Below are 27,879 nucleotides of genomic sequence, written 5' to 3'. Positions count from 1 at the left end.
CGTTCTCCGGCCGTGAAAGCCTTCGACAATACATCGAATGTCTCTGGTTATCTATATTTGCTCCTATAATTACATCATGCAAATGTGGAAATCAATTCCTGGCATGTAATTAAGTTTCCTGAGATTTTTTTTAAAAAAATTATGTTTCTAGCCTTTTCACTTGTGGGAAACAATGATAAAACACTTAAACAGTGTTTGATGACATCTTTGAAGGTCACGGAGGAGAGGTAGCTATTACTGATCAGGATTTTCAGGGCTGTTCATAACTTCCTGGCTATCATTCATGACTTTTATTAGCTGGATAAATTGTGCAGGTTCTTTCCTGGCACATGATCAGAGTTAGCTTGACCAGAACTGCTTTTTTTCTTAAAGGGTGGGGGTTAATACACATTTATTTTGCCCGGACAGCCCTTGGTATAAGAACTTTATAGAGCTTCTCCTGGCAGTGGGGGCTATCTCCTCCAGACCCTTCCTGTTTACACAAGAAACTGCCACAAGAAGCAGGATGACGCATTCAAGTCAATGTCTCCCTAGAAGAGCCATCATCTTCTGTCTTCCTTTTCCTTCCTAAACATATAATTTCCTCAAACCCCTCAAGCCATTCTGACAGGTAGTGTTCATCTTCAGCATAACAAATCTGCCTCCCCCACCAGCAGCAAAAGAAGAAAGGTTATTCTGACATGTTGCATGCTTTCCCTCCTAGCCAGTGTCTCCATGGAAACATCCCCATTACTTGCAGAGATACTTCTGCGCCCTTGTTTATGTTTTGATGCATTTTCTGGTTTGCTTTCAAGGCCATGGTGTTCATCCTAGCTTCTGCTACTGAAAAAAAAAATCCAGCCAGGAGCTGCTGCTACCGTAATATGGTGATGAGAACAAAAACTCTTAAGCCCTGGCTGCCAGCTCTCTTGGTCTAGCCCATCTGACCCAAATCTTTGCTAGCAGCTTAAAGAGTGAATCCAGGATCCCCGGTTCCAGTTCATTCCCTGGCCTTTCTGCATGAGTCACTTTAGAGGTTTCAAAAAGATGTAGGAGTACATTGAGTGTGCTCCAGCTGCTGCAAAGAGGACACAAACAGGGAGATGCCAGAATTGTTAGATGTTCTCCCTATTTCTCCTAGTCTTTCCCAAAGAAGGTGATCAATAAAGTATTAATACAGAGTTTCTCTACACTAGACATCTTACACAGAGATGCTCAAGTGTAGGGAGATGCATTGTTAACCAGGAAGAATCGTTTAAAAAGATAGAGCCAAAGGCTCTGTCAATTTCACTGCTCTACACCAGGGTAGTTTAAAGAGACAGAGCTGTCAGTTTCTCTGACTCTGTCAGTTTCATCTCTATACATGAGTGTAGTTTTAAATGAGCTGGCGGAGATCATTCCTAAGAGGGTTTGTTAATTTCTTCTTCACCTCCCCAGAGGCTGTCAGTTTCACCTCTCTATACAAGGGTAGTTTTAAGACAGAGCCAGTGGAGATCATCCCTCAGAGGGTTTGTTAATTTCATCTTCAGCTCCCCAAAGGCTCTATCAATTTTACCTCCCCTTTGGGGAGGTGATGATAAAATTAATAAACCCTCTGAGGAGTGATCTTTGTGGCTCTGTCTTTTTAAACTATGCTTCCCGGCTAACATTGCATCATCCTACACTTGAGCATCCTCATATAAGCTGCCTTTTGTAGAGAGACTGTAGTCTCAAAATGTTCACAACCAGGGAGAAGCTGTGTTCAGTAACAGAGCACATACTTGACATGCACTTAAGTTCAATTGCCGGTATTTCCAATTAAAGGATTTCAGGTAGCTGGTGTTGGAGAAGACCTTTTTTGCCTAGAGACAGTGGAGAGCTGCTCCCTAAGTTAGATGGGCCAATGGGCTGACTCAGACCATTCTGATTCCAAAGCAGAGGAAATGATGTCTTTCCCAATATGTTTTTGGTGCATTTGTTTTAGAACTTTACCTTGGCAACTGCTATTCCCTGAGCTAACTAACAGCAGGAGATCCATAATTGCCATGGACTGATCTGCCGCTTACCAGTGATATTCACTCATTTTTCAAGAGCCACATCTATGTCAGACTGAAACCAGTAGAAACGGGCCTGTACCAGCTGCTCATGTTGCACCCCACATCTTCTAATGATGATGGCCTTCTGCTTACTTGCAGGACTGACAAGAACTATTCTGTTAAACAGATCGTTACCTATAAATCCAGCGAGACTCCATTTTTTTATAGAACGAAGAGTTATATATTGCTTATGGTTTATTTGGGGAAATTAGCTAGAGATTCTCAAGCCTGTTTCAGAAAGCACAAGTCAGCAGTGGCAACAAAAATAACTTCTTGTAGCTTGAGCGACCTGTTGCCGAGATGCTGAAGGTTAGATGATCACAAATTTTCAGACATGGAAATATGTCCAGCGAAAACATTCTCCAGGCCTGAGACTCTTGGAGCACTGTCCTGTGCAGAGTCACTCCAGTCTAAGCCCATCGAGTTGGATCCAGCAATCCATGAGTGGAAAGGAAAATATACTTAGAGCTGTTCCAGTTGCCAAACAGCAGTGCAATGGCTGCAGCAGCACATACTGCTTTAATAGAATTGTTAACAAAATAACAGTGTGCATATGGAGCAAAGGAATGTACAACAGATGGTTCACATGATTTGATTTAATTTGGTTTTGAAATTGTATCAGAAGAAATACCTTGTGCTATGTCTTGCGCGCACAGAAAAGATAGTGGAGATATAATCGCTTTCACTTAGAGCCGACATGAAGGAGTAATTTTACCACTTCCACTTGCATAAAGACTGTTGTGCATATGGAAACTCATTGGAATCATTGTGTTTAAGACCAGAGTGAATCTGCATATGACTGCACTGGCCTTAATTTGGAGAATGATATATAAAACTACTTGCACCTTCAGAACTATTTTTAACCTTTATTTGACTTAAATACCCTTTATATGGCAAGTGCCACCTTGCAGGGAGCTCTTTGCTTCTTCAGCATTCCAAATACCCCCTCCCCACTTCCCATGGCAGTTTTAAAATTTAACAACTCATATCCAATGAAGGTGCCCTGGACCTGGATAGCCCAGGTGAGCCTGATCTCATCCAATCTCAGAAGCTAAGCAGGGTTGGCCTTGGTTAGTAATTGGATGGAAGACCTCCAGCAAAGACCAGAGTTGCAGAGGCAGGCAATGGCAAACCACCTCTGTTAGTCTCTTGCCATGAAAACCCTGCCAGGGGTCACCATAAATCAGCTATGACTTGAGGGTACTCTCCACCACCATCCAATGAAGGTATCTGACACAGGGAACTTGACTCTTGAAAACTTATACCCTGGAACTCTTGTTGGTCTTTAATCATGCAGTTCTCCTGCAGACCAACATAGCTACCCTCCTGAACTGACCACTAATATGTTACTGATGAAAGCAGAAGCCTAGAGGTTTAATAAAACAATTTGATCCCAGTCACTGTTATGTCAGTCACTTTATATGCCTACTCTCCCCCTCCCACTGCCCATTTCCTGGACTCTGTCTCTTTTTCATACTCTAGCATGACAAAGAAACAAAGTCTGGGCAGTGTTGTGAAGAAGCAAGAGTTACACAAATAACAATAGGCTTGGTTTTGAATGCTTCCTCCTAAATTTTATGAGGCAATGTCAGATGGCTTTACCAGAGGCCCCTGCAGAACTCAAAGCTTCCCTTTGCATCCCCTGGCATAAAAATGAGAATGTTTTAGTCAAGCAATTCCAGGCCTTTGATTAGAAAGGGTCTAAGTTAGTGATATAACACATGCTTGATATGTAGGCAGCCTCAGTTCCATCCCTGGCGTTTCTCGTTAAAAGGCTTTGGGCAGGAGGGCTACAAAAGATCGTGCATGAGGCCTTGAAGAACTGCTTCTAGGCAGAGTTGATAATACTGAGATTAAACACGCTAATTACTTAGCATGGCAGCCTCATATGTTTCCCTGGTGGTGGTGGTGGTGGTGATTTTGCTCACATCTCCATATAATAGATGAAGGGAGGTGCCATTGGTTAGTGGTAAAGAACACATGTTGCAAGGCACCACTTCAGTCCCTTAAACGGTAGTGCAAAAGACCTATGCCAAGACCTCAGAAACCCAATGCCAGTCACAGTAGATAGCACTGGCCCAGATGAGCCGATGGTCTGATTCTGTGTAAGGCAACTTCAGATGTGTGTGTGACTGGTTCATGGTACTAGCTCTCTTTGAGCAACTCTTATCAGCTATGCTTATTTTTATCTGACTGACCTTGGAGGGCAGTGATCGCATCCCAGTTCTTGGTCTCCTTATAAGCACAGACAGAATTGCCCCTTCCAAAATGTGGGCTGCTGGATCTCTCAAAGCGTGTGTGGGCAGTTCCTCTGCTGTAGCAGAGGCTATGTGGGCTGCTTGACTCACTCCCTCCTGCCTGCACAGCAGACTTTCTAATTACAGGGGCGTGTGTGGGATGTTTTTAGCCACATGTCCCTCTTTCCCTGCAACTGAGTTGACCTCTGGAATGGAATTTTACAACTGGGCCACCCTTCTCAAGTGTGATAGGGTCTGAAACCTAAACAGAGATCCTGGGATAGGGGAGAAGGAAAGCATGTGCTTGCAAATGTGAATGTTGCCATTCTGGTGTGGCTGTGAGCATACCTGGTACGGAGACTATGTAGCTTCTGAATGAACCACCTTTGGAACACAACTGCTACAGATGGAGCATCAGCAGATGCTGGGTTTTTTTACTCCAGATCACTGCAGTTTCAGTTTCCTTGCCCCTGTTCCCATTTCAACTAGTTATAGCAATATAGACACAATATTTAATGTCTTGATAATAACATTACTGCAGAAGCAGAACTTGGTGCTCCCATGAAACCAATGTCATCTATAATTTAATTCACTTCTAACATTTCTTTGATAAGTGGATTGCTGTTACTCTCGCTAGCACACATTGGCAATGCTAATTAATGTAATACCAGTAGAGTCCTCCCCAGTCAGCAGGATATTATTTTCTGCTCGCCTTCCTAATTCAAAATCTAGCAGCAAGGGGGACTTACGCATCAGGCCTACTTCTTATCACTCATGGCTTCCCATTCCTCTGTTACAGTATTGCGAAGTCATACCATATTTATCTGTACTTGGAACTTCTTTGACTCCATGGGATTGGAAGTAGGGGGTCCCTAATATACTGCAAGAAGGAAACAGTGAAGTGAAGGTTTGGTCTATATGACCCAAAGACTCATCTCCATTATAGAAGGATTGACTTTTGTCACCAAAAATTAATATCTAACCAGGTTTTCACATGGACTTTAGCCCCCAGTACCAATCCTGTGATTAATATAGGGCCATATATAAGGAAGTTGTTCAGTTGGTTGCCTTGAGGTGTGAGTCCGGGACGCTGAGGACATTGGGAATGTTTACTCACTGCTTCATGCTGTCATTTCAGAGGGATCTTTCTAGACACCATCCTTCCCAAATATAATGTGAATGGGATGCAGCCTTCCATTGGCCAGCGAACTCGACTGAGCAAGGGAGATATAGCCCAGGCTCGCAAGCTGTACAAATGCCCTGGTAAGTTGCCGACTGTATGTTTGCCAAAGAAGAATCAAATTCTTGTTGCTGCCACTAAATCTGAATGTATATTTATCGCAAGTAGTTAGAAAATGCTAGGGGCTGCACTGGAAGATACTGCATTTGACGTGATAATGGCCCATTTCCAGAGGGCTTGCAGTCTAAGGGCTTTACCAGCGAATAAATTTATAGCTTGAAAGGGGGAGGGGACACTGGATTCTTACTGTAATTTATCATAAGGGATCCATACATCTTCCATGGAAGGAACTACTTCAGTTTTGAGAACATCTTATTTTCTCAGTGATCAAACTGCCAGACGTCGTTGCTGTTCTTCCCACAGTTAGAGGGCCTGTTGCAAAATGAAATACTACTTAGAATGTGATTGTGCAAGTGTTTAGTGTCCAATGACATCACAGCTGATGAGCAGAGCACATAGCTCTCCATCCTGCACGAAACCATGTATTGGCCAGACCTCAGTTTGCTGAACAGGAGATTTGCATAAAGTTACAAATCCCAGCAAGGCACGGGATATGGAAATGAGGAAATGTCCCATTCCTTTGTCAATTTCACCCCACCGCAAGCTGCAGTTTTTCATGTTTTGCCTTTACCTGGCATGTTGGCAGATTAAGTGCTCTATCTCTTGTCCTAAAATTATACCTTCCGTGTACTGGTGCAATTGGCTCCCTGGTAAATCACCCCAGCTGCAGGCCAGTTGCAGATATGGTCTTCCAAGGCAGTCCTCTGTAGAGCCCATCACAGCAATCTGGCATCAGGGGAATGAGGGCAAGAATTGCCTGTCACACATTCTAAATGTGAAAGAGAAGCTCTTAGCCTTTTTCCCATGTAAAAACTTATGATTATTCATCATTGGCTCCACATGCAATGGATATACTCAATATTAACAAATATTTGTGGCCATGGGAAGCTAAATCAGTGCAGGCTGTATACTGAGGTGTGTATATACATCTTCATGCATGCTATGGTTCCTAGTATGGCTATCTATTTATAGATGCCTGTGGAGGCTGAGGTTGTGCCTCAGCTATGCTTTATATGTGGAAGGTTCCTGGTTCTGTACAGAACATCTCCAGTTAAAAGGATGCAGAAGAGCCATTGAGATAGATGGACCAACAGTTTAATTTGATATAAGGTGGCTTCTTATGTACCAAACCCCCTTGGGTCTCCAGTACCTTAAATTTGAAGTTTATTTCAGTACAAGCCATTCTGCCTGCAAATCTGGAGACCAATTTGTTACAGCACACCAGCAATGACACAGATTTGGGTTGCTTTGCCAAGGCTGAGGATGAAGCAACTTGTAGCTACAATTTACACATTTTACATGTGTGTGTGGTTTCCTACACTACATTTTATGGGTATTTTCAATGTCAGTAATCGACAAAAGCTGGGAGCTGGGCCTGAGCGAAGAGGAGGTTGAGTCAGATCAGTGAGCCCAATTTTATTCTTAGGAATGGTGGAGAGCCTTTTGCGCTGGCGACCCTTCTTTACGCAATAACTGGGCTGTCTCCTTGTTTGAATCTCATGCTATTACTTCATTCCTCAGCTGGCACAGGCCCGTTCCTCATATCTTTGCTAAAGAGATGAAAAAAATATTAGTGTGAGGGGAAAAATGGAAATGGTTCAGTGTGTCCATGATGAGGCATTTCCCTTGGGGAATGACGACGGAAGATTTGTTGCCTCCAGTCTACTGAAATCAGCTTGTTGCGGCTGGACTTAGCTGAGCCTGGAATGTTCCGGCCCTTCCGTTGCATGTTATAATCCCCCTAGGGTCTGACCTCATGCTCTTGTCTACGTTCTTCCCATTGCTTTATGAATGGAAACAGAATGACATAACACAGGGTTTTGGAGCCTGGACTGGATGAATGACTCCTATCCTTCACCAGAGTTTTGGAGTTCATCCTGTCTACACCAAGTCTGGCTCTAGAAACCCAGCAGCTGTCAGAACAGAAGGTGGGGGACCAGAAGCCAAAAACAAACAGTGGAGTGTGTGAAACTTTTGCTTCCTGTTTGACTCCCAAGGCTGGATCTGGCTTGGAGCTTCCTACTAGCCTTCCCCTACTGGATATTTGTTTCCATAGAGAAGACAAAGGCTTGTAAACAGAATGGAATGGGGGGCTGGGGGTTTGTTTGATTTTTTTTTTTTTAGCAAGGAATGTGGCAATTCCAACAACAACTTTTCTGAATATGCAAGTGACCTAGCAGAAAGGAAATGTTGACAGGGAAACGTGTAAGAAGAAGTGGGTAGAAATAGAATTGGGCTGAGGTGGCAAATATTTGGGGGATGGGGCATTATCAGAACTGTGCTTTGGAAGTTTTGTACAGTGCACTTGTCTCCATTTTTCCACTTTGATGCTCACTTCTTTGTCCCTAAACATGCAGCCAAATTTCCCATCCGTTGCCTTTGTCCCTGTGGGATGCTGTGCAATTTCAGCTGTAACAAATCTCTCTGAATTATTGTAATGGCTGCAAAGCAGCAGGGAGGAGGAGATGTTCTGAAGAACTATGTCACGTATCAGGCAGCAGAAGATTAGGGACTTGGATCATTGCCCGTAAAACATAACCATGAAGATACACACTTAGTTACAGTTGCTTAACCAGCATTACCTCTTTTGTTTCCCCAGCCAAACAAGGCCGTTATAAACTGGATGTTGACAGAAGGTGGCTTCACATGTTATGAGGAAGTGACAAAAGAGGGTTCTCAAGTGACTTTCACTTTCTCTTTCACAGTAACATGTGCAGGGGGAACTTGCATATCTCCCCACAAAGAAGATGTTCTGCTTTATTAAGACTTTTAAGCGGATGTTTAATAGAATAGGCTGGAGGCTGATTTTCCAAAGTGGATAGCCAGACATCCCAAGAAAGAGTGGGATGTGAACATTTTGGTGAGGGAAATGCACATAAATGGCAGCTGCCAGGCTGTCTCCCAGCTGCCTTGTACCTGGCAGGCAAAGTATATAGCAACAATCCCAAGTTCCCATGTTTGCCTGTGCTAAAGATATGTGCAAATTTGAGACTTTCTCCATTGTTTGCTTCTACAGCAGCTTCCAGGGTGGCTCTTTCATGGAAGTTATTAGAAGGTCTTCTAACACCCCCCTGAGCCTAATTTGTGGCTTGCATTAATGAATCAGCCAGTTGATTTCTTGGTTTTTGAGAGTACGGGAGAAATTTCTGCAAGTACAAAGGAGATCCTCACTGTGTTCTGCTAGGTGTTGTGCTTGCTACATTTCAGAATTAAGGAATAAAGGTCTCACACATGCAAAGCCTAGGCAGGGCTTGGCAAAATGCAGATAATCACGGAGGACCGGCATGCTGAGGGGTACATAAGTACTCAGAGAATGAGCAAGACTAAAGGAAGCTTCAGCAACAGCGAATTACTTTGCATGTTCCAAGGGAGAGCAGTCTCTGGCAGTGAATAAAGGGGGATGCTCACGCATCTCCTAAATCCTATTTATGTAACAGTGTTACCAAATGGCAATCCCGTTTTAGATACTTGTGCATGTGTTATATTTTGCCCCTTAATCACCGAAAAGGGCTACTGTGTTCAGTTCTCAGGAGCAATGTCATGCCTAATGTTCTTAATTAATGACAAATAAGGACAAGGGCCCTTTTCACACTGCTTACCTTGACTCGCAACGACACGGAACATCACACTAAAAGTGTGGAACATCGTGTTTTCTCGCGCAAATCTCGCGCGAGAAAACGTGATGTTCCACGTTTTTAGCGCGATGTTCCGCGTTGTTACGAGTCAAGGTAAGCAGTGTGAAAAGGGCCATGCAGACTGGCAGTCAGTCTTAGACGAATTATTAATGGTTTTTTATACAATGGGTTTAAAGAACGAATGCAACTAATGACCAATGATAACAGTAACATTACTAAACACAAATTTACCCCAACCCAGCTACATTTGGTTGAATGGTAGTGTCTGAAAGCTCCTTTCAATTACTAGACTTCCTGTCACAAGGCAACTTCTCATCTTCTGGTTGAATTTCGATATTTTGTCTATCTGACTGCTCGTTCTCCCCTCACTTCTCTCCTAGATATCCCTGTAACTTGTTCCTCTCCCTCCAACTATCACCAATTGACTTTCTCTCGCCATCTCCCTTACATTCCTTCCTCTTCATTCTAGAATCGCAAGAGTCAGACAGGCAGCTGCAAGCCTTCTGGTGAACAGTGACTTAGAGCTCCCTTGGTAGGGGCTTGGCAGGAGAGTGTGCCATAGCCCCTTCCTTTGCCAGGTGTTAGGCTGCCAAGAGTCCCTGTGCCAGCACTTGTAGAAGCCTGATTCTGCAGACAGGGTGGAATGGGGGCAATTTTCCTGCACTGTGGTGCTAGCTACATTCAGAGAGGCCTTACGTACACAGATGATACCACTTTTGTGGTAAGTCATCAGTAAGCGCTATGGCTGAGGTATTTACATACTACATTCAATGCTGGTGTTATTTGACCTTGATACTGAAGACTAAATAATAACAATCAAGTAGGAAAATGATTTCTTTTCCTTGCATATTAAAATCTTTTGCTGTTGGGGGAAAAGAGACTCAGCTCTGTAAACTTTCATCAGTGTATTGGCCCTTTACTGATTGTAGAATGTTACTCTTTCTGATTTTAAACTCAAGGAGGTTTTTGGTGGCTGTCTGGCAATTGGGAACATTTGCTTTTAGAATCCACCCTTTGGCTCTTGCAAGGAGGATATGGGTGGCTTCTGACATGACAAAAGAACAGAAACAGGAATGGATAACAGTTCATCACACCATGAGTCTTTCTACATGAGACCTCTCAAGTGTAGGGAGACACAGTGTTATCTGGGAAGTATAGTTTAAAAAGACAGAACTGGCGGAGATAATTCTTCAGAGGGTTTGTTAATTTTATCTTTGCCTCCTTAAAGCGGAGGTGAAATTGACAGAGCCTTTGGGGAGGGGAAGATGAAATTAACAAACCTTCTGAGGAGCAATCTATGCTGGCTCTGTCTTTTTAAACTTGGTTTCCTGGCTAACATTGCATCTCCCAACCCTTGAGTGCCCTTATGTAAGAGGTCTCATGTAGAGAGACTCCCTGTTTCCACATCCAGAGCAGAGAGATACATGCTGCTTTTCCATAAAAAGGCATGTTTGTTCCACACAGAGTCTGTCATGATACAGGGAGGCACAGTGAGAAGAATCATGAATCACTCATGGTTCTTCTTTGCATCACATCCAAAGCTACTTTACAAGAGTTTACACTGAAAACTCTCTAACCTTCCTAGAAGTCCCCTAGATTGGGCATTGTAGCTCAGATTGCAAATGTAGCATGTATAATTGGTTCAGAGGTCATTGCCAGAACATTGTGCAGTTTGGAAATGCAGTTTCCTAAGAAATCGACCACTTTCCCCTTTTATTTGTATTGCACTGCACTTTATCGTAAATAAAATTGTGTTGAGCAAAGCGTGTTTCCTCCCCTGCAAAACTTTACTCAACCCAAGGCAATTTAAAAATAGCATTTTGAAAAGGCACTTTGTGCCTTTTCAACCAGGATGATTAAAAAAAAAGTCTCTCATTAGGATAAACTTTCATATTTTTGAAACTGCTCCTAAGAGAGGGAGATGGAACATTTTTAATTTTAAAAGTAATCACTGTGATGACACAAATAGGCCCAAGACTATTTTTTAATTTTGTCTACAGATTGTGTGGTATTCAGCCAGCTTTTCCACTCTCTCTCTCCTAATTCTGTTCCTCTCTGCAGCTCCCATCCCACATAGCTTTTGTCAGTCTGGGTTCCATCATTGCTCAGCATAGCTTCTTGGGTGGTCAAGGGGAACCCCCTCCTCCCTTTTCAACAGCAGGGAAGCTGGTTGGATCCAACCCATTAGATTTTATCTCCCTTTATCACTAGACCCATGAAATTAAATACAAAGAAAATTAGCATACCAAGGAGGAGGATTTAACCTAGCCTCTTCTCCCTGTTATATTTTTGTACAGGGAATTCCCCCCCCCCGCCCCCATATTACATAAACTACCATTGTAGAGAGGAAAGGAAGCCACAGAGCAGTCTGTCGTTTATATAGGGCTAAGCTGCATGGGATGCTGGCGTTCCGTAAGTGGACTTGAGCTGTGCAGTGTGGCCCTAAGCAGCATCAGGGGTGATGTGCCGAGGGGCTGTGGCACTGAGGCTGGGTGTTAAGTTGATCCTCCTTCCCTCCACTGTTGCCTTGTTGCCCCTCTGCCAGCTGCTTTAAGGCTCAGCAGGAACAAATGCAGGCACAATATGGGTCTTTTTCCCCCTAGCAGGACTTAAAGCAGCTTGGGAAGGGGAGAGGATTTCCACAGTCTTAATCCTGTTCTCTTCCCCTCCATTTCACATCGCGATTTTTAATCACAGAACTTGAGTGCCATTTGTCATATGGCCCTGCAAATGCATCTTCTACTCCTTCTCTCTCTGTGTCTCCTTCCTCCCTTCCTGCAGCTTGACTGGTCTCTGTATAAAAGGCCAAGAACTGCCCACCTGCCCCCACTGAGCTGGGTTGCCAACTGCCCAGAGTTTTCCCCCTTCCTCTGGCTGTTTGCCAGATAAAGGTTTTTGTCTTATAGTCGAGGGAATAGGTGAGAGGTTGGTTTTTATTTATCGTTTAGTGCTTCCTTGATGAGTGGAATGACCTGGAGGGGATTGGACAGTCCCCTCTGATGTCAGTTGGCCCTGCCACTGGGTAGTGTTGGGACCTTTTGCTTGATTCCTGTGAGAGATCAGGGATCTTGCCTAATGTGGGGCGCTCCAAGACAATGCTATTTTCTGGCCCTGTACAATCGCAGGTAACCGTACTATGGAGGAACTGACTTAGTTATATGTTTGCATTTAATTTGTACTTAGCCCCACTTTTCCCAGTCTACTTTTTTAGCTGAAATAGCTGGAAATTTTACTTCTTAAAAAGATCCTTAGGGTGCTAAATCTCATGCCCAGTATCCAAATTCTGTTCTTTTTCTATACTTGTGCAGAATCGCAGAATACGCCTGGTTTTGGGATCAAGGGCAAGAGATCTGGTGCTTATTCCATTCTTGAACCCTTCACTGAAGGCATTTTGAGCCCTTCTGGAAGCACTTGTGAAGGCTATCTTGGCTTAGAGTCAGCCTCTAAGCAGTGGATCATGTGGCCTCCAGATGGTGAATGCTGAGTTGACTCCAGATGGTACTGAACAGAAAAGGCTGCCGTGATCTTAGCTGGCTGGCTGGCTGGCGGCGAGGCAATATGGCATCGTAGGGAAGTGACTCCATGCATGGATTGAAGCAGGGAACGGGAAGCCAGTTGCTCCTGCCTTGAATTATGACTGGGAAGGTTTTGCTGGCATTTGGAGGCATTTAGGAGCTGGCTAGGATTGGGCCTGTGGCTGGTGGCCATTCCTGAGAAGGGCGGGTTGGGGAGAGGAACATTGCTTTTAAGAGGATTCTGGATCCCTTGGTGGTTTGCTGCAAAAGGAGGAAAAGGCAAGAACAGGAAAGAACAAGAAAACTCTTGTAAGGTTTAAATTGACTGTGCTAAAGTCGCGACTTCCATCACTGTGGCAACATGGCAACAGGTTTGGTTTCCATAGCTACCTTCACTATGGCAGAGCATGCTGTAGATATTGGAGGGGGGGCGTGATCAGGGAGTGGGTTTGTCTTGAACAAGCCCATTTCAGTGAGAAAAAGCAAGGGGTATAAGTGACAATGTCCTGTGGCAGGCAGAGTGATGGTGGTTTAGGAGAATATGCACATGTGTGCATTATACTCTGCAGTCCTCCACTCAAATGCCCCAGTTGGTATTTGCCACAGAATTCAGCATTGTGAGAATCTCTGCTTCCATTTTTAAAAAGTTTATATTCTTTGAGAAGTCCCCGAAGTCAAAGTGGGAAATGAAGCAGGTCATAAGGTTTAACTCTCTGTTCTTCCCTTCAACTAGCAGAGGAGACAGGGCAAATTTAAATATGCTGATTTCTTTAGTTTACATAATTTACACAGGTAGCAAGATTCAGCTTTTCTTGTGCCACAGAATATTGATCTCACAATTCTGCTTAGTAGAGTTCCCTCCTGAGCACTGTGTTGTGTAACCAGGTGCATGAGAAGTGTCCCAGAAAAGCACAAGCACTTTTCCCCTCGTTACAGAAGGACAGTCTCCCCCTCCATGCCTAGACTATGGACCTCTCCCTGAAACTGGAGACATCTGTCTGTGCTGGAAGGTGTTATGTGCCAGAATAAAAAAGGAGCGGCTACTTTACAGCTGTGTCTTTAACTTGCTTCTTTTGTGTGTACTTTTTTTTTCTTTCTTCTCCCTTCCAGCTTGTGGAGGGACCCTGCAAGAGAGTCAAGGGAACTTCTCTTCGCCCGAGTTTCCCAATGGATATTCTGCTCACATGCACTGCATCTGGAGAATATCTGTCACCCCAGGGGAAAAGGTATTTGTGGCTCCAAACTACCCGCTTTGGTCTCCCACTTCCATGACCCCACCATCCCTAACCCCCATTTCTATCCTCCTTTCCTGCTGTTGTCCTTTTATTTATTTCTTTGTCCCTTCCCTTTCTTCCCTTCCTACCATCTCTTCTCGGGCTGATTCATACGACCATCTTCCTTACATGATAATTGCCATTATCATGCATAGGCTAGGTTGTGTGAAAAAGACCATCATCACAGATGGTCCCAGTTGTCTTATCACTTGAATTCAGGACCTACCAGTGGAAGGCAATATGGGACATGATAAGATTCTGTCACCTAGCAATTAGAGTTTTAGCTAGTTGTGCGAACCTAGTCTTGCTTTTCTTTTACTCCCATTCTCTCCCAATATGGAGAGAAACATGGGTAGAGAAAAGCAGAAAAAACTGGAAACACACACTCTTTAATGTTGGAACTTGAGAGTTCTGTAATGTTGGAAAGCCAAGATGAGATGCATGCACTGCAAAGAAGGTTCCGTGTTTGCAAGTCCCATGTTTGTGTGTGTGTGTTCGTGATCTTACAAAGATGTGATTTTCCAAGTCCTGAGTAGGGTAATGGGATGATGGAAGTTAGAGCTCTTTCTGATATTTGACCCCCTTTTGGTCAGGTTTGCAAGGAATAACCAGGCCTCCTTGTGGTCACTAATGGCTTTACTATACTGTATCTTCCATTTGGACTTCAGGCGTATCTTTGAACTGCTGGCTTATCTCTGTTCTGATTGCTTAAGGTAGTGGATGATCTCTCTGGAGAAAGACCCACATCTGCATGTCAGGCAGATTCTGAGCTGAACTCTGGCATGGGCTAATGTACTAAATGGCCGCTAACTTGGAAGAGCTTTGTTGTCAGGCTTAGTTAGTTTTAGGAATGTCTGAATGGTTTCCATCAATACAAAACAACACATGCAACTGTCAGAGCTGAATTTGATTTCAGCTGTTTTTCATTTTGTGCTTGTGAAACTTTTTCAAAATTGGGAGGACTAAATGAATTTCAAAAGATATAGTGCAGACCCAGAGGAATGTAGTGCGCAGCCTGGGCATACTGGAGCGAGTGCCCAGGCTGTGCACCTTTCAGCTTCTCTGCAGATATTAACAATACTTGCAGCATCTAGCTAAAATGAAAGATGGGGTGTGGCTCAGCAGCAGAACACCTGCGTTGCCTGTTAAAAGTCCCAGGTTCAATTCCTGCCATCTCCATTTCAAGGATCTTGTTGATGGAGAAGAGTTGCCCTACTTAGGGACACCACTGGCAGTCAAAGTGGGTAATACAAAGTTAGGTGTAGCACACCTTCATGTATTCAGGACTGCCTGTTGCACCTGTTCTTTTCCTTATGGCCACAATCCAAGAATTTAACAGGTGAAGGTCTAAGATAAAGTGGCACTGAGATAAAAGTAATTTAGTAGGTGATGAAGAGCTTCGCCTACTAACTTCCTGTGTGTCAAGTTACTTTTAAAGGCACAAGTGTGACATTTAAAACAAATGACAACACTAAACTGTGGCAGAAAGCTATAAGAGCCCTTGTGTTCCTTTGACTAGCTTCAAGGTCAGCACGTTGGAATTGTTTCCAGCTCCAGCTTCTTCACCTAGAAGTAAACATATTGAGCTAACAGCTGCCCAGACTTCTCTGTTCTAAATGGAGTTGCCTGTATTCCAGATGTAGAAAAGAGCAAGAGTCCAGTAGCACCTATGAGACTAACAAAATTTGTGGTAGGGTATGAGCCTTTGTGAGCCACAGCTCACTTATTCCCAAAAGCTCATACCCTACCATAAATTTTGTTAGTCTTGTAGATGCTACTGTATTCTTGCTCTTTTCTACTGCTATAGACAGACTAACACGGTCACCCCTCTTGATCTTGGACTCAGCAAGAACTAGACCCAGTCTTGTTTATATCTTTATACAAGACTGGGTCTGGCTCTTGCTAAGTTACATGTTTCTTCTTGGCTGATTTTCAGATAGTTTTATTCAAGTGTATATTTTAGTATTGTCAGAAGACAGTACTGAGCCAAGCAGACCAAAAGGTCTGGTGGCATAAGGCAGTTGCAAATGATCATAACACATTTAATACCTGGGGAAAGGCTGTGGCTCTGTGGTGGAGCTTCGGCTTTGGAGAAAGTCCCAGTTTCAATCTCTGGCACCTCCAATTAACAGAATCAAGCAGGTGATGTGAAAGATCTCTTCCTAATACCCTGGAGAGTCGCTGCCAGTTAGAGTAGACAGTACTGACTTTGGCCGTTTCATGCGGCCATGCGCCCAGAAGATCGCGCGAAACTCACAGCATAAAAGCATCTTCCTAGCACAATTTCCCAGCGCAATCCTGTTTAATGGCACTTTTTCTGACATCATCAGGCCATTAAAGGGGATCGTGCCAGGAGATCATGCTAGGAAGACGCTTCATGCCATGAGTTTGCGTGATCTCCCAGGGCGCGTGTGAAAATGGCCCTTGATAGATCAGTGGTTTGATTCAGTATAAGCCAACTTCATGTGGCTTTCTAGGAGCTGTATAGGCCTGTGCTGAGAGTTTGTAGAGATGCTGCCAGTCACAGTAAAAATAAGTGGATCAGTCGTGTAATTCCGGCTTGGATCCCAAGCTGATGGTCTGATATATGCACCCAAGACATGTCCAACCCTTTGTGCCCGTGGATCTCAGGATCAAAACACTCTCTCTCTCTCTCTCTCTCTCTCTCTCTCTCTCTCTCTCTCTCTCTCTCTCTCTCTCTCTCTGTTTGTAGAATTTCCAGTGTTAAGTTTATTTAGATTAATGAGCTGAATAAAGGTGGAACAACAAGCAAAGAGTGAGGAATCCTCCTGGCCTCCAGAGCAAACCTTGACACTTAGCAATATTCATACTTTTCTTCTCAGTCATTAAAAGTAAAAACTTGTGTTCTTTTTTGTTTGTTTTGAATAGGAAAGCTAGCCAGATGCCTGGGGCTTTTTAAGTGCACCTCTGTGTCTAATAAAGAGTCCAGTAGCACTTTTAAGACTAACCAACTTTATTGTAGCATAAGCTTTTGAGAACCACAGCTCTCTCGTCAGTGGCATCAGGCCTGACCAGAGTCATCCAAAACAAAACACTAACATTCTCTGGAAGGCATATTGGTCCCCCAGTTCCACATTGCATATAGAAAGATTGTATGTAGTCTCTTCCATAGATCAGGCTATACATTTTGAACTACTGCAGCAGTTACACTTACTGCCACTTAGTTGGCTGCTATGACCAAATCAAATGGGGAATGGAAGAATTTAAAAATTCACAAAACAGGTGTAAGTGATATTCGAATACCCATTTCTTATTCATGGTAATTGTTTGCTTGCTCCCCAGATTACTCTGAACTTTACATCCCTGGATCTATACCGAAGTCGGTTATGCTGGTATGATTACGTGGAGGTGAGAGACGGGTTCTGGAGAAAGGCCAGTTTGCGAGGTAACCAGCAAGAATGCATCTGGGTCCAAAAGTGGCCAGGCTGTGATGTATGTCCAGATCTCATAGCTACGTAGATGTTAACTCAGGAAGAGACTCTCAAGCTCTTCTTCTCTGACCTCCAATGAAACGCCACGCACTGACCTCCTTCTAGTCAGTAGAGGCAGATTGATCTCTCTGTCTATATATTTTAAACCCACCTCTCTCCCAAGGAGTTCAGGGCAGCAGTGTCTCCCCTCCACTCCATTTTGTCCTCTCAACAATTCTGTGAAGGAATGTTAGTCTGAGACTCAGTGGCTGGCTCAAAGTTACTCAGTGAGCTTCATGGCTGAGTGGGGATGTCTCTCCAGTCTTACTCCAGTACTACACTACACTGGCTCTGAAGATCCTTTTTTGATTGATGCTTCACCCTTCTCCCATTTTGAGGATGGGCTGTGGGGGCATAGTATCTTCCTCTCCAATGAATTGCAGGGAAATACCGAGTTAATCCATTTGAAAGTCCCTTTCGGCGCTCTTGCCTCCATGAACTCATTCACCCATGGCCATTTCCAAGGTATCCTTGACAGAGCATTAGACTTAATTTAACATAAATGCATGTTATCGCTTCTGTAGCTGACAGCAGGTGACACTGTGGTTTTAATCTTCCTTAAGGAATTCTTCACTAAAAGGAATAGTCTGGACAGGGGCCTTTAAAACTGGAGAAGTTTGTGTGTTCTGCGGAAATCTGTTGTTTAGAAGGATATTCCATCTATATGTGAAGAATTAATTCCATATAATGCAGGGGTAGGCTTCTCCCAGCACTTGAGACCATTTTGCTCTGCATGCAGAGGCAGCTCCTTGCCCGAGCCATCAGTGCAAGCAATCAGTGCTGGCTTAGCTGCTGGGGCAGGTAGTGTGGGAGAAGGTGAAGGGCCTGGCTTACGCCTGTCATCACCTCTTTAACTCTTGCCAGTGCCAGCTGGATTCAGGGTGTGCCTCTGAGGTTCTGGCAGCAGTGCTGAGACTCATCCTGCCCCCAGTGTGTCTGGCCAAGTACAGTTCCTGTCCCCCCTCCTTTGCTTGCTGCAGACCACCATCTTCACAAGTATAGGTTGCCTACTCCTGATAAAGAAGACTGTCCCTCTCCTGGGCCTTCTGCTTAGCTGCTGGTTAGCTGTTTTTAAAATGAGTACCTACTTGCATGGTTGCAACCAGGGCTTTTTTTCTGGGAAAAGAGGTGGTGGAACTCAGTGGTGGAACTCAAGACTGCACAATGATGTCACTTTGGGTCAGCTGGAACAAGGGGGGAGTTTTTTAAAGTTTAAATCGCCCTCGGCGAAAATGGTCACATGGCTGGTGGCCAGACGGGGGAGTTTAGATTGCCCTCCATGCTGCCGAGTGGCATGGAGGGCAATCTAAACTCCCCTCTGTTTGGAGATCAGGGGGCGGGGCCACTGGCCATGTGACCATTTTTAAGAGGTGCCGGAACTCCATTCCACCGCGTTCCCGCTGAAAAAAAGCCCTGGTTGCAAGAACCCATCTGATGCTTTCATTACACTTCTGTGGGCAGATTTAAGAGGCCAAAAGAATATACATGTGTCCCCCATCACCAGTATTCTGAATCTGTGGTAAAAGAAAATCCGGATTCTGAAATCACAGTAGATTATACAAATGAAGTCATATAGGTGTGCATTTGCTTCCTTTTTTCTGATCAGCCTGCTTCCAAGATTCTAGGGTTCAAAGAGTTTGGAATCTGAGTTGGAGAGGGGTGGAGAAGGAAACAGAATTTAGGGTGAGCGAGTCTGTAGGACCTGGGATATATATGACTCTGCATAAAAGGAAAGAAATGCTATTCTGCCACTCAGCAATAAAGCACCCAGAGGTAAAAAAAAGGCATATCAAAGAAAGCATGTGTTTCTTCTCCAGGTAGGTTCTGTGGGAATAAGCTCCCAGAGCCCATCCTCTCCACTGACAGCCGTCTCTGGATAGAATTCCGCAGCAGCAGCAACTGGGTTGGCAAAGGCTTCTTTGCAGTCTATGAAGGTACTGTCCATTTCCTACTCAACCTAGGCAGGAGAAATGTGAGGATGGGAAAGGTTTCAATGAAGAGGAGGACATGGACAGAGCAGGAAAACTCTTCAGATTACTTAGAAGCCAGAAACATTTTTTTAAGGTTGCCTTTAGTTGTTAAAGGTCACTAACTTCCCTTTAAGATGTTAATAAAAGCACGAGGAGCCTAGTTTTGATTAGCAAAACTAAGCAGGGGGTTGAAGGGTTAAAACCCCTCTCCCCTCCCTTCCCTAACTTTAATTGGCATTGCATCAGCGCACACAATTTACCTTTTCCAAATCGATGGAGGTCTATGATCTATCACATTTGCTTTGGCCCTTTCCCTTTGGATATATCCATAACAGTGAAGGGGTGGGTGGGGCTGTGGACCATTGGCATGGGCTTTCTTTTGTCCACCTGCGGGTCCATTTCTGTCTCTCATATGCCAGAGAACAGTTGCTATGGCTCCTTCCTTCTCTCCAGTGGTCCAGGAGCTGAGTTTTAAAACTGAGATAGAGAACTGAACAGGGCTTCTACATCTGCGTCTACTGCAGATACAAATCCCATCTCCTCAACGAGATTTGATATCGACTGTATTTTCTTTCCCAGGGGAAATTTCTTTTGATTCATCCAACACAGCTGTGTATGTTTCTCCTGTCTTAAATGGTCACCTTTAAGGGTCATATGTGTTTTCAGAAACAGACAAACACAAGATTTCTGGCTGGAGTGCACCTCTCATGCTTTTATGTTCTCCTTCCAGCAATCTGTGGGGGAGATATAAAGAAGGACAATGGGCACGTCCAATCTCCCAACTATCCTGATGACTACCGGCCAAATAAATCCTGTACCTGGAAGATTACTGTCTCAGAGGGTTTCCATGTGGGCCTCAGTTTCCTGGCATTTGAGGTACCAAGCGCATCTCTAAAAACGCTTTAGTTATTTCCCGGTAAACTGACTGATTTGTAGTATCAAAATGGACTTGATCCACAGGCAAGAAGACAATGAAGCTGATTTTTTTTAATCTTGTCCAATCTGGTTTCAGGCCTGGTTATGGGCCTTGGTCACTCTGGTGGATGACCTGCGCTGGGAGAGGGATGGATGGAGGGACGGTGACTGTTGATTCTCCTGGACCTCTCACCAGCTTTCAGTATCATCGATCAGGATGTCCTTCTGGATCTCTTTTCTGTGCTGGAACTGGGAGGCACCGTTTTGCAGTGGTTCCCGTGCCACCTGGAGTGGAGGTTTTAGAAAGTAGCACCGAGGGAGTGCTGCTCAGCCCCTTGGCCTGTGGCATCCCACAAAGTTCCATCTTGCCCCCTATGCTTTTCAACATCTACATGAAACCACTGGGTGAGGTCACAAGAGATTTGGGATGGGTTGTCACCATATGCGGATGATGATCAGCTTTTCCTGGGAGGCTGTAGAAACTGTGAGCCAGTGCTTGGAGCAAGTTTTGGAGTGGATGCAGGCTAAGAAACTGAAGCTTAATCCCTGGTGAGCTGAAGGTCTGACCTGGGACTCAAGTTCCCACCTGTTCTGAATGGGGTTGCACTCCTCTTGAAGGATATAGGGGTGTTCTTGGACCCAGGCATGTTGCTGGATAAACAAACAGGGAGCAGCTGTTGCCAAGAGTACCTTTTATGAATTTTGACTGGTTAACCAGCTATGGACTTTCCTGGGCAGACAAAATCTGGCTGCTACGGTGCATGCCCTGATTATATCTAGGTTAGATTATTGTAAATGCTTGCTATTACAATGCACTTCTTGAAAAGTGTCCTGAAAATGCAAATGGATCAGAATGCTGCCGCCAGGATGTTGACTGGAGTGGGCCATTAGGACCATATCATTCTAGTTTTGGCCCATCTACACTGGCTCCCAATCTACTTCTGGGCACAATTCAAGATGCTGGTGTTGATCTTTGAAACCCTTTATGGCTTTGGACTGGCATTCCTGAAAAATAACTTGCTCCCTTGTAAATCAACCCAATCTATCAGGCTACAGTCATCTTCCAAGGCCCTGCTTCAGGTGCCTCCAGCTTGGGTACCCCCACAGCGGGCAGCCTGAGAGAAGGCCTTCTTGGTCATGCCACCCAAACTCTGGAATTCTCTCCCCAGAGAGACTTGCCTGTCCTTTTCTGTCGCCATCTTCCACCAGCAGGTGAAGACTTTTTTGGTCAAGCTGGCATTCCATCAGTGACCCTTCTCCCTGTACCATGTTTAATTGTTTTTATGTTTTTGTATGCGTGTTTTAGCTTGGTTTTGATTATATGTTTTTGTTCAGTTTCATTGGTTTTTAAGATGTATCTTCATTGATGGCTGCTGTGGGTTTTCCGGGCTGTATTGCCGTGGTCTTGGCATTGTAGTTCCTGCCGTTTCGCCAGCAGCTGTGGCTGGCATCTTCAGAGGTGTAGCACCAAAAGACAGAGATCTCTCAGTGTCACTGTGACACTGAGAGATCTCTGTCTTTTGGTGCTACACCTCTGAAGATGCCAGCCACAGCTGCTGGCGAAACGTCAGGAACTACAATGCCAAGACCACGGCAATACAGCCTGGAAAACCCACAACAACCATCGTTCTCCGGCCGTGAAAGCCTTCGACAATGTATCTTCATTAGTTATGTTTTTAATCTGTTAGCTGACTTGATGGCCCTGATGAGGACAGAAAGGTGGGGTATAAATTTTGTAAAATAAACAAAATAAATAATGCTTAACAAATCTGTGGAGTCCCTCTCAAGGCCTCATGGCTGATCTGTTCTCTTGGACTGTACATCTCAAGAATGCAAGATAAAATGATCGCATGTTTCAGTGGACCCCTGCATTAAAAATGCCCTGCATAGCGGAGATTAGCTTTCAAGGAGGAAATCAGGCTAGATCCCTTCTTATAACATGAGATTTACACAAGCAAGGCATTTTTGATGTGGATGAATCATGGGATTCCCTACCTGCATTCTGAAATAATATGATTCCAGGGAGACTGTACTACGTGTTCTCTGGAATTGGCAGGAATAAGTCCTGAGAAGGGTTTGTGTACTTTAAAGAGACACATAGAAGGGAAAATTCTAATAGATAAAGCACTGTGATGGGGAGAGAACTGTAAAATTCTGCTTTCTATGCACTTCTTAAAGACACAGGTGGCCCCCATGTAATTTGTACCTGACAACCTAGTTCTCTGGACGTAGCACTACTGTTTATCACTATTTCTCTCACACAAATAGCATGTAAGGTGACATACAGAGCATAAGTAATTTGCATTCTGCATTAAATGGACAAGAGAGTAATGGAGGGAGAGACCAAGCAGAAGACCAGAAGAAACAGTGGGGATAAAGGAAGGGAGGGCCCAGGGATGAAGACCATGTAAGGTTGGGCCAAAGTGCTTAAAGTAGACCCAACTTAGTTTTCTGGCCCATGGAGGGATAACTCTAAAACAAATTATTTGAAAAGAAAAAATAAGCCTCATACAGAATAGAAATAAACATATAACAACAATAGTGAGAAATTAATACATAAGCATCAATAAAAGGTTTCTAAATATCTAAAAATAAGTCCATCTGCAACTGTCGCCTATATGCCATATGTTCAAATATAGATAAAGCTGTAAGGTCTTCCATCCATTGAATTATGGGAGGTGGGCCTTTGTGTCTACAATGTTGTAAGTCTTTTAGCTACCATAAGGGCAAAGAGGGTCCATTTCTATTGATCATCAGTTATATTCCAGGATACAGACAGGTAATTTAACAGTACGTAAACATCCTCAAAGATCAGTGAGTATTCTAATACATAATTAATAGGAGTAATAACTTCTTCCAAAATAGGTCGAAAATGGAGGGACTACTGATAGTTGGGAGTCAGTATCTCAACTCACATGTAGCTGCTAACTACGGTTTGTTGTTATGAGGATTAGATTATTTTGTCTTCAGGCTTGTGTGTTCACTTCTCTCCCCTCATGCATGGCCAGTTAATCAATCCTTTCCATGTTAGCACCAAGCCACAGTTTATCACTGCTTTCAAACTACAAACTATTTCTCCCCCTCTAAATCCAGGTTCCAAGCTACTCTGATTTATCATTCTGGTTTGGAGGGCAAAGATGAAACCATTGATTTTGATTCACACTTAATCACAAACTATATTTTCCTGTGAAAGCAAGTGTGTTTAATTTCTGAACCATGGATGAGAATGAGAGCGAAATAACCATGACAGCCCAAGGATAAAACAGGATTGAATATGTAATGACCAACCATAATTTGCCATTGTGTGAGAATCATGCCAAATGTCCCTTCTAGTTCAGCCACACTAAAAGTAAAACAAGTTCAGCATACGGCTGAGAATAGCCTTAGCTGATAGTCCCCCATTTGGTTGTCCCTGTGTGATTCAATATATGTTCTAGCCAGCACTGCATGAATATTCACTATTCTCTACCCTGTCTTTCTCTGCCACTCCCACAGATTGAGCGTCATGACAGCTGTGCTTATGACTACCTGGAGATCCGGGATGGTAACACAGAGTCAAGCAATCTGATTGGAAGGTACTGTGGTTATGACAAGCCAGACGACATCAAAAGCACCTCCAACAAGTTGTGGATGAAGTTTGTGTCTGATGGGTCCATTAACAAGGCTGGCTTTGCTGTTAATTTCTTCAAAGGTATTGCTTTCCATGTGTATGATTGCATTGTGTATCATTGCACTGAGCTTAGAAGATAGCATGCATGACTTCAGCTTTGGGTGTCCTTGGGCCAAAGAGTAGAGAGATGCCAGACTGCTGGAGAGATGAGTGTCTATGCTTGTCCGACAAAAAAAGAGTTAAGTGTTAGCCTCATCCCTGTGTGATCCAGTGGATTGATTTATCCAAACTTTGGTCTGGGATAGAAGACCCTGGCTTCAAAGCAAAGGATGCCTGAAAGATACCTGGCCTACCCTTGCAGCCTTCATCATACTAACCAAGCAGGTGGTCCAGATGGTGCATGTGTTCCAGTTCAGGCCACTAGGAGGCAGGCTTCACAAGGAAAAGCTTGTAAAAAAGTTGGATTGAAAGAAGCTCCACTCTAACCTTAGAACTGGTTTCTTTTGTCTCCACAGAAGATACCTCATCTTGCACAGTGACATTGATAATGGTCATCCTTTTCTTCCTCGCAGGATTGCAGACTTAGGCCTTCTCTCCCTTTTCTCTTTCTAAATAGCCTCCTCTGTGAGCCACTGGGCATATATATGAAATGGAAACAACAGTTGCCCCTGCTTTAGGTTTTACCGCTGAAGTAGAATTAGATGGGGCAAGAAATGCAAGTCACCTACTGAGATACTTCCTATTTGTGTCTGTTCTTAGAAATGGATGAGTGCTCCAGACCAAACAATGGCGGGTGTGAGCAACGCTGCGTGAACACTCTGGGCAGCTACAAGTGTGCTTGCGACCCTGGCTATGAATTAGCCTCAGACAAGCGCAGGTGTGAGGGTAAGTATATTGAGAATGAAGCTGCTCAGCTTGAGTCAGCAAGGCAGAAAGTTGGTCACTCCTAAGTCATAGTGATGAACAATTATATCGCAATGCCCAGTGATAGTTTTCAGGCCTGAGACTGATGGGTTTTCTGTCATGCAGCTGCCTGCGGTGGGTTCCTCACCAAACTGAATGGCTCCATTACAAGCCCTGGGTGGCCAAAAGAATACCCACCCAACAAGAACTGCATCTGGCAGCTAGTGGCACCAGTACAGTACCGTATATCCCTGCAGTTTGACTTCTTTGAAACAGAGGGTAATGATGTGAGTACTTGACTTTAAAAAGAACTTCCTTTCCTCAAACTTCAGTGTCCTCTCCTGGACATCTGTTTGCCTGTCATTCTTACCCCTTCATTTCTCCATGGAACTCACAGTAAATACAGAGCTCTCTCCTCCATTTTATCTCCACAAAAACCCTGTGTGTATATGTGTGTATGTGTGAGAGATATTAGTCTGAGGGTCAAGCTAGACATGCAGATTTTTAAAGAGTTGGGTCTGGGTTCCCTGCAGCCACACAACAGCTTTGGGGAATGGCTGTTAAAAAATAAAAGAGAGCCCAATTTTCCTCAGAATCCTTCAGCGGGTGCAGAAGGGGCTCCTCCCTCCCCCCTCAAGCCATTTCCCTGTGTCAAAATAGCAGGGGAGGGAGGGTTTTTTCCTGTTTTTTTCTGCTCCACATGGAGTATTCCGTGCACGTGGAGCAGTAAAATGGGGGGGGGGACTCCCCCCATGCTATTTTGACATTGGGAATGGCTTGAGGGGGAAGAGAGGAGCCTCTCCCACCGCCCCAAGCAGAGGTATTTTGAGGCCATTTGGGCTTCTCTTTTTTTTAACAGCTGTTCCCCAAAGCTGCTGTGTGGCTGCAGGGAATTCTAGTTGGGTCTGTGTCTTTTAAAACCTGCGCCTCTAGTTTGGCCCTGAGTTCTCTTGGATTGTGCATTGCCTGGAACTCAGAAGTAGAGGGTACTTGTGAAATTTGTGTTGCTTTCTGAGACCCAGGAATGAGGCACATAACTGTTCATCCTTAAGAAGATAACGCTGCAACTTTGGGGAAGCCACCTGAAAGGCTGTGCTGCATTCTTGAATCAAGATGGTTGCCTTGTGAGCAGTTACTACTGATTAGATTCTGATAAAGACTGAGTGGTCAGAAGAGGGAAGTCAAGGTGTGTTGTTTCATTGTGCATAATTATAAATGTAAAAATTAGTTTGCTTTCCTCTAAATTAAAAGTATATAAACAATTCTCACGTCAAGGGAACATGAACATGGTTCTCAAAGGTTACCTTCCTTGAGGTTGAGATGCTTTCCACCATATGAGTCAGAATGTTTTGAGATGGTCCTGCATGTAATATCTGCTTCTTTGTTCTGTCCACTTTTGTCTGGCTTTGCCTTACAAACATCCCTCAGCCACTGGTGCCTGTCTTCCTGCAGGTATGTAAGTATGACTTTGTAGAAGTGCGCAGTGGGCTCAACGCCGAGGCCAAGCTACATGGCAAGTTCTGTGGGGCAGAAAAGCCTGATGTGATCACCTCCCAGTACAACAACATGCGCATAGAGTTCAAGTCTGACAACACCGTCTCCAAAAAGGGCTTCAAGGCTCATTTCTTCTCAGGTAGAACTGGCTTTGCCTGCTTGAAGCATGGACACTTCTCCCTGCCCCCCTCCCCCCCTGCTTCTCATTCCAGCACTAAACCTTTGTACACTTACCTGTGCTTAGAGGGTGCAGTCCCTAATTTCCTCCAGTAGGGAGCATAATATCCCTTAAGTCAGAGCTTCATTCTGCCAGTTGCCTTCCCTGGAGAAAGGCAATTATCTTGCACTGAGAAGTAAATTGCCAGTAAGAATACGGCCATTTTCCCCTGATCTATAACTGGCTGCACATCTTCTTTGGCCTTAACAGAGCTGCTGTAGTTTACTTCAACTGAGAATCTGACCCAAATGTTGACCAGAATCACAATAGAACCCCTAGTTTGAAAAAATTATTTTAAACCTGCAGGCATTCCATATGTGTGACCAAATACTACCAATGGCAGGAGGTGTCTCTCTTCCTTTTTTGTGTGTGCACTTCCAAAGGAGTAAATTGATCGTCATCACCTGGAAAACTTCTGTTGCTGATACCACACCGGTGATAGGAAGATATTTTTGGTCGCCTAAAGAGCTTATATTCCCTACTGGTTTCATATTAAGTACTGTCCGATGACCATAGGTAGTATGTGAGTACATTGAGTTGTGAAACCATGACATAGTAGCTATAATTTCTGCTTTTCTCCAAACCAAGGAAGTTTGCGATATACAAACGTTCCTGGCAGGAATAAATCCACATTGGAAGTATATAACCAGTATTAAGTATTTCCTAAAGACAGCAATGTACCCTGGCCCTGAACATGTTGGCCCTAATACAGCTAAATTTAGTTGTGATTTAGGCCAACTGCTTTCAATGGAACGGTGGATTAAGGGTGTTACATAGAAAATTCAGTGAAGCTTATTTCTATTTAAGGAATAGTCCAAAAAGAATACTTAAAACAATCCTATTAGTTCTTAGTATTGGTGTCCCTTCTGTTTCTCCAGCAAAGGAGAGAGAGAGAGAGAGAGCACAAAGCCAAAAGATATGAACAGGTGCTGAAAGTATATTTTAATAAGGTGCAGAAAGTATATTTTAATAAGTGTTTTAACTGAGGAGACTGAGGAAGGATTATCAGAAACTCTTTTTGAAAAAAAGATCTTCTCGGATATTTTGTGCAGATTTCTGTCCCAACGGCCACACACCTCATTCATACTTCACCAGTATGATAGAGCCAGTCGTGAGCAATCAGTTTCTCTTCAGATGTTACATTTTTGGAAGCTAGTAAATAAAATGTCTTCCATCCTTGGTGGACCGTTGTCGATAATAACCATAAGGTGGGAAATCAGTCTCTGACTGATCAGTAGATCTTGATCTACTGATTTTATTAGCA

At 44.0% G+C, this 27,879-nt stretch overlaps 1 protein-coding gene across 4 annotated transcripts in view; it reads left to right on the top strand.

The window, feature by feature from the left end:
• Positions 1–27,879, top strand: part of BMP1 (bone morphogenetic protein 1) — a 160,522-nt gene that overhangs the window by 103,657 nt on the left and 28,986 nt on the right. For all 4 annotated transcript variants that reach the window (XM_054997757.1, XM_054997760.1, XM_054997759.1 and 1 more), the window contains 9 exons: positions 5,430–5,554; positions 13,852–13,967; positions 17,319–17,421; positions 19,324–19,440; positions 20,207–20,352; positions 23,887–24,082; positions 24,761–24,886; positions 25,031–25,191; positions 26,357–26,537. In XM_054997757.1, coding sequence (XP_054853732.1) covers positions 5,430–5,554; positions 13,852–13,967; positions 17,319–17,421; positions 19,324–19,440; positions 20,207–20,352; positions 23,887–24,082; positions 24,761–24,886; positions 25,031–25,191; positions 26,357–26,537 — 1,271 coding nt within the window. The remainder of the gene's footprint in view (positions 1–5,429; positions 5,555–13,851; positions 13,968–17,318; positions 17,422–19,323; positions 19,441–20,206; positions 20,353–23,886; positions 24,083–24,760; positions 24,887–25,030; positions 25,192–26,356; positions 26,538–27,879) is intronic.

This window comes from Eublepharis macularius, chromosome 14 (genome assembly GCF_028583425.1).
Source record: "Eublepharis macularius isolate TG4126 chromosome 14, MPM_Emac_v1.0, whole genome shotgun sequence".
In the NCBI taxonomy this organism is placed as follows: domain Eukaryota; kingdom Metazoa; phylum Chordata; class Lepidosauria; order Squamata; family Eublepharidae; genus Eublepharis; species Eublepharis macularius.
Note: the sequence above shows the minus strand (reverse complement) of the source record. Positions and strands in the feature narration are given on the sequence as shown.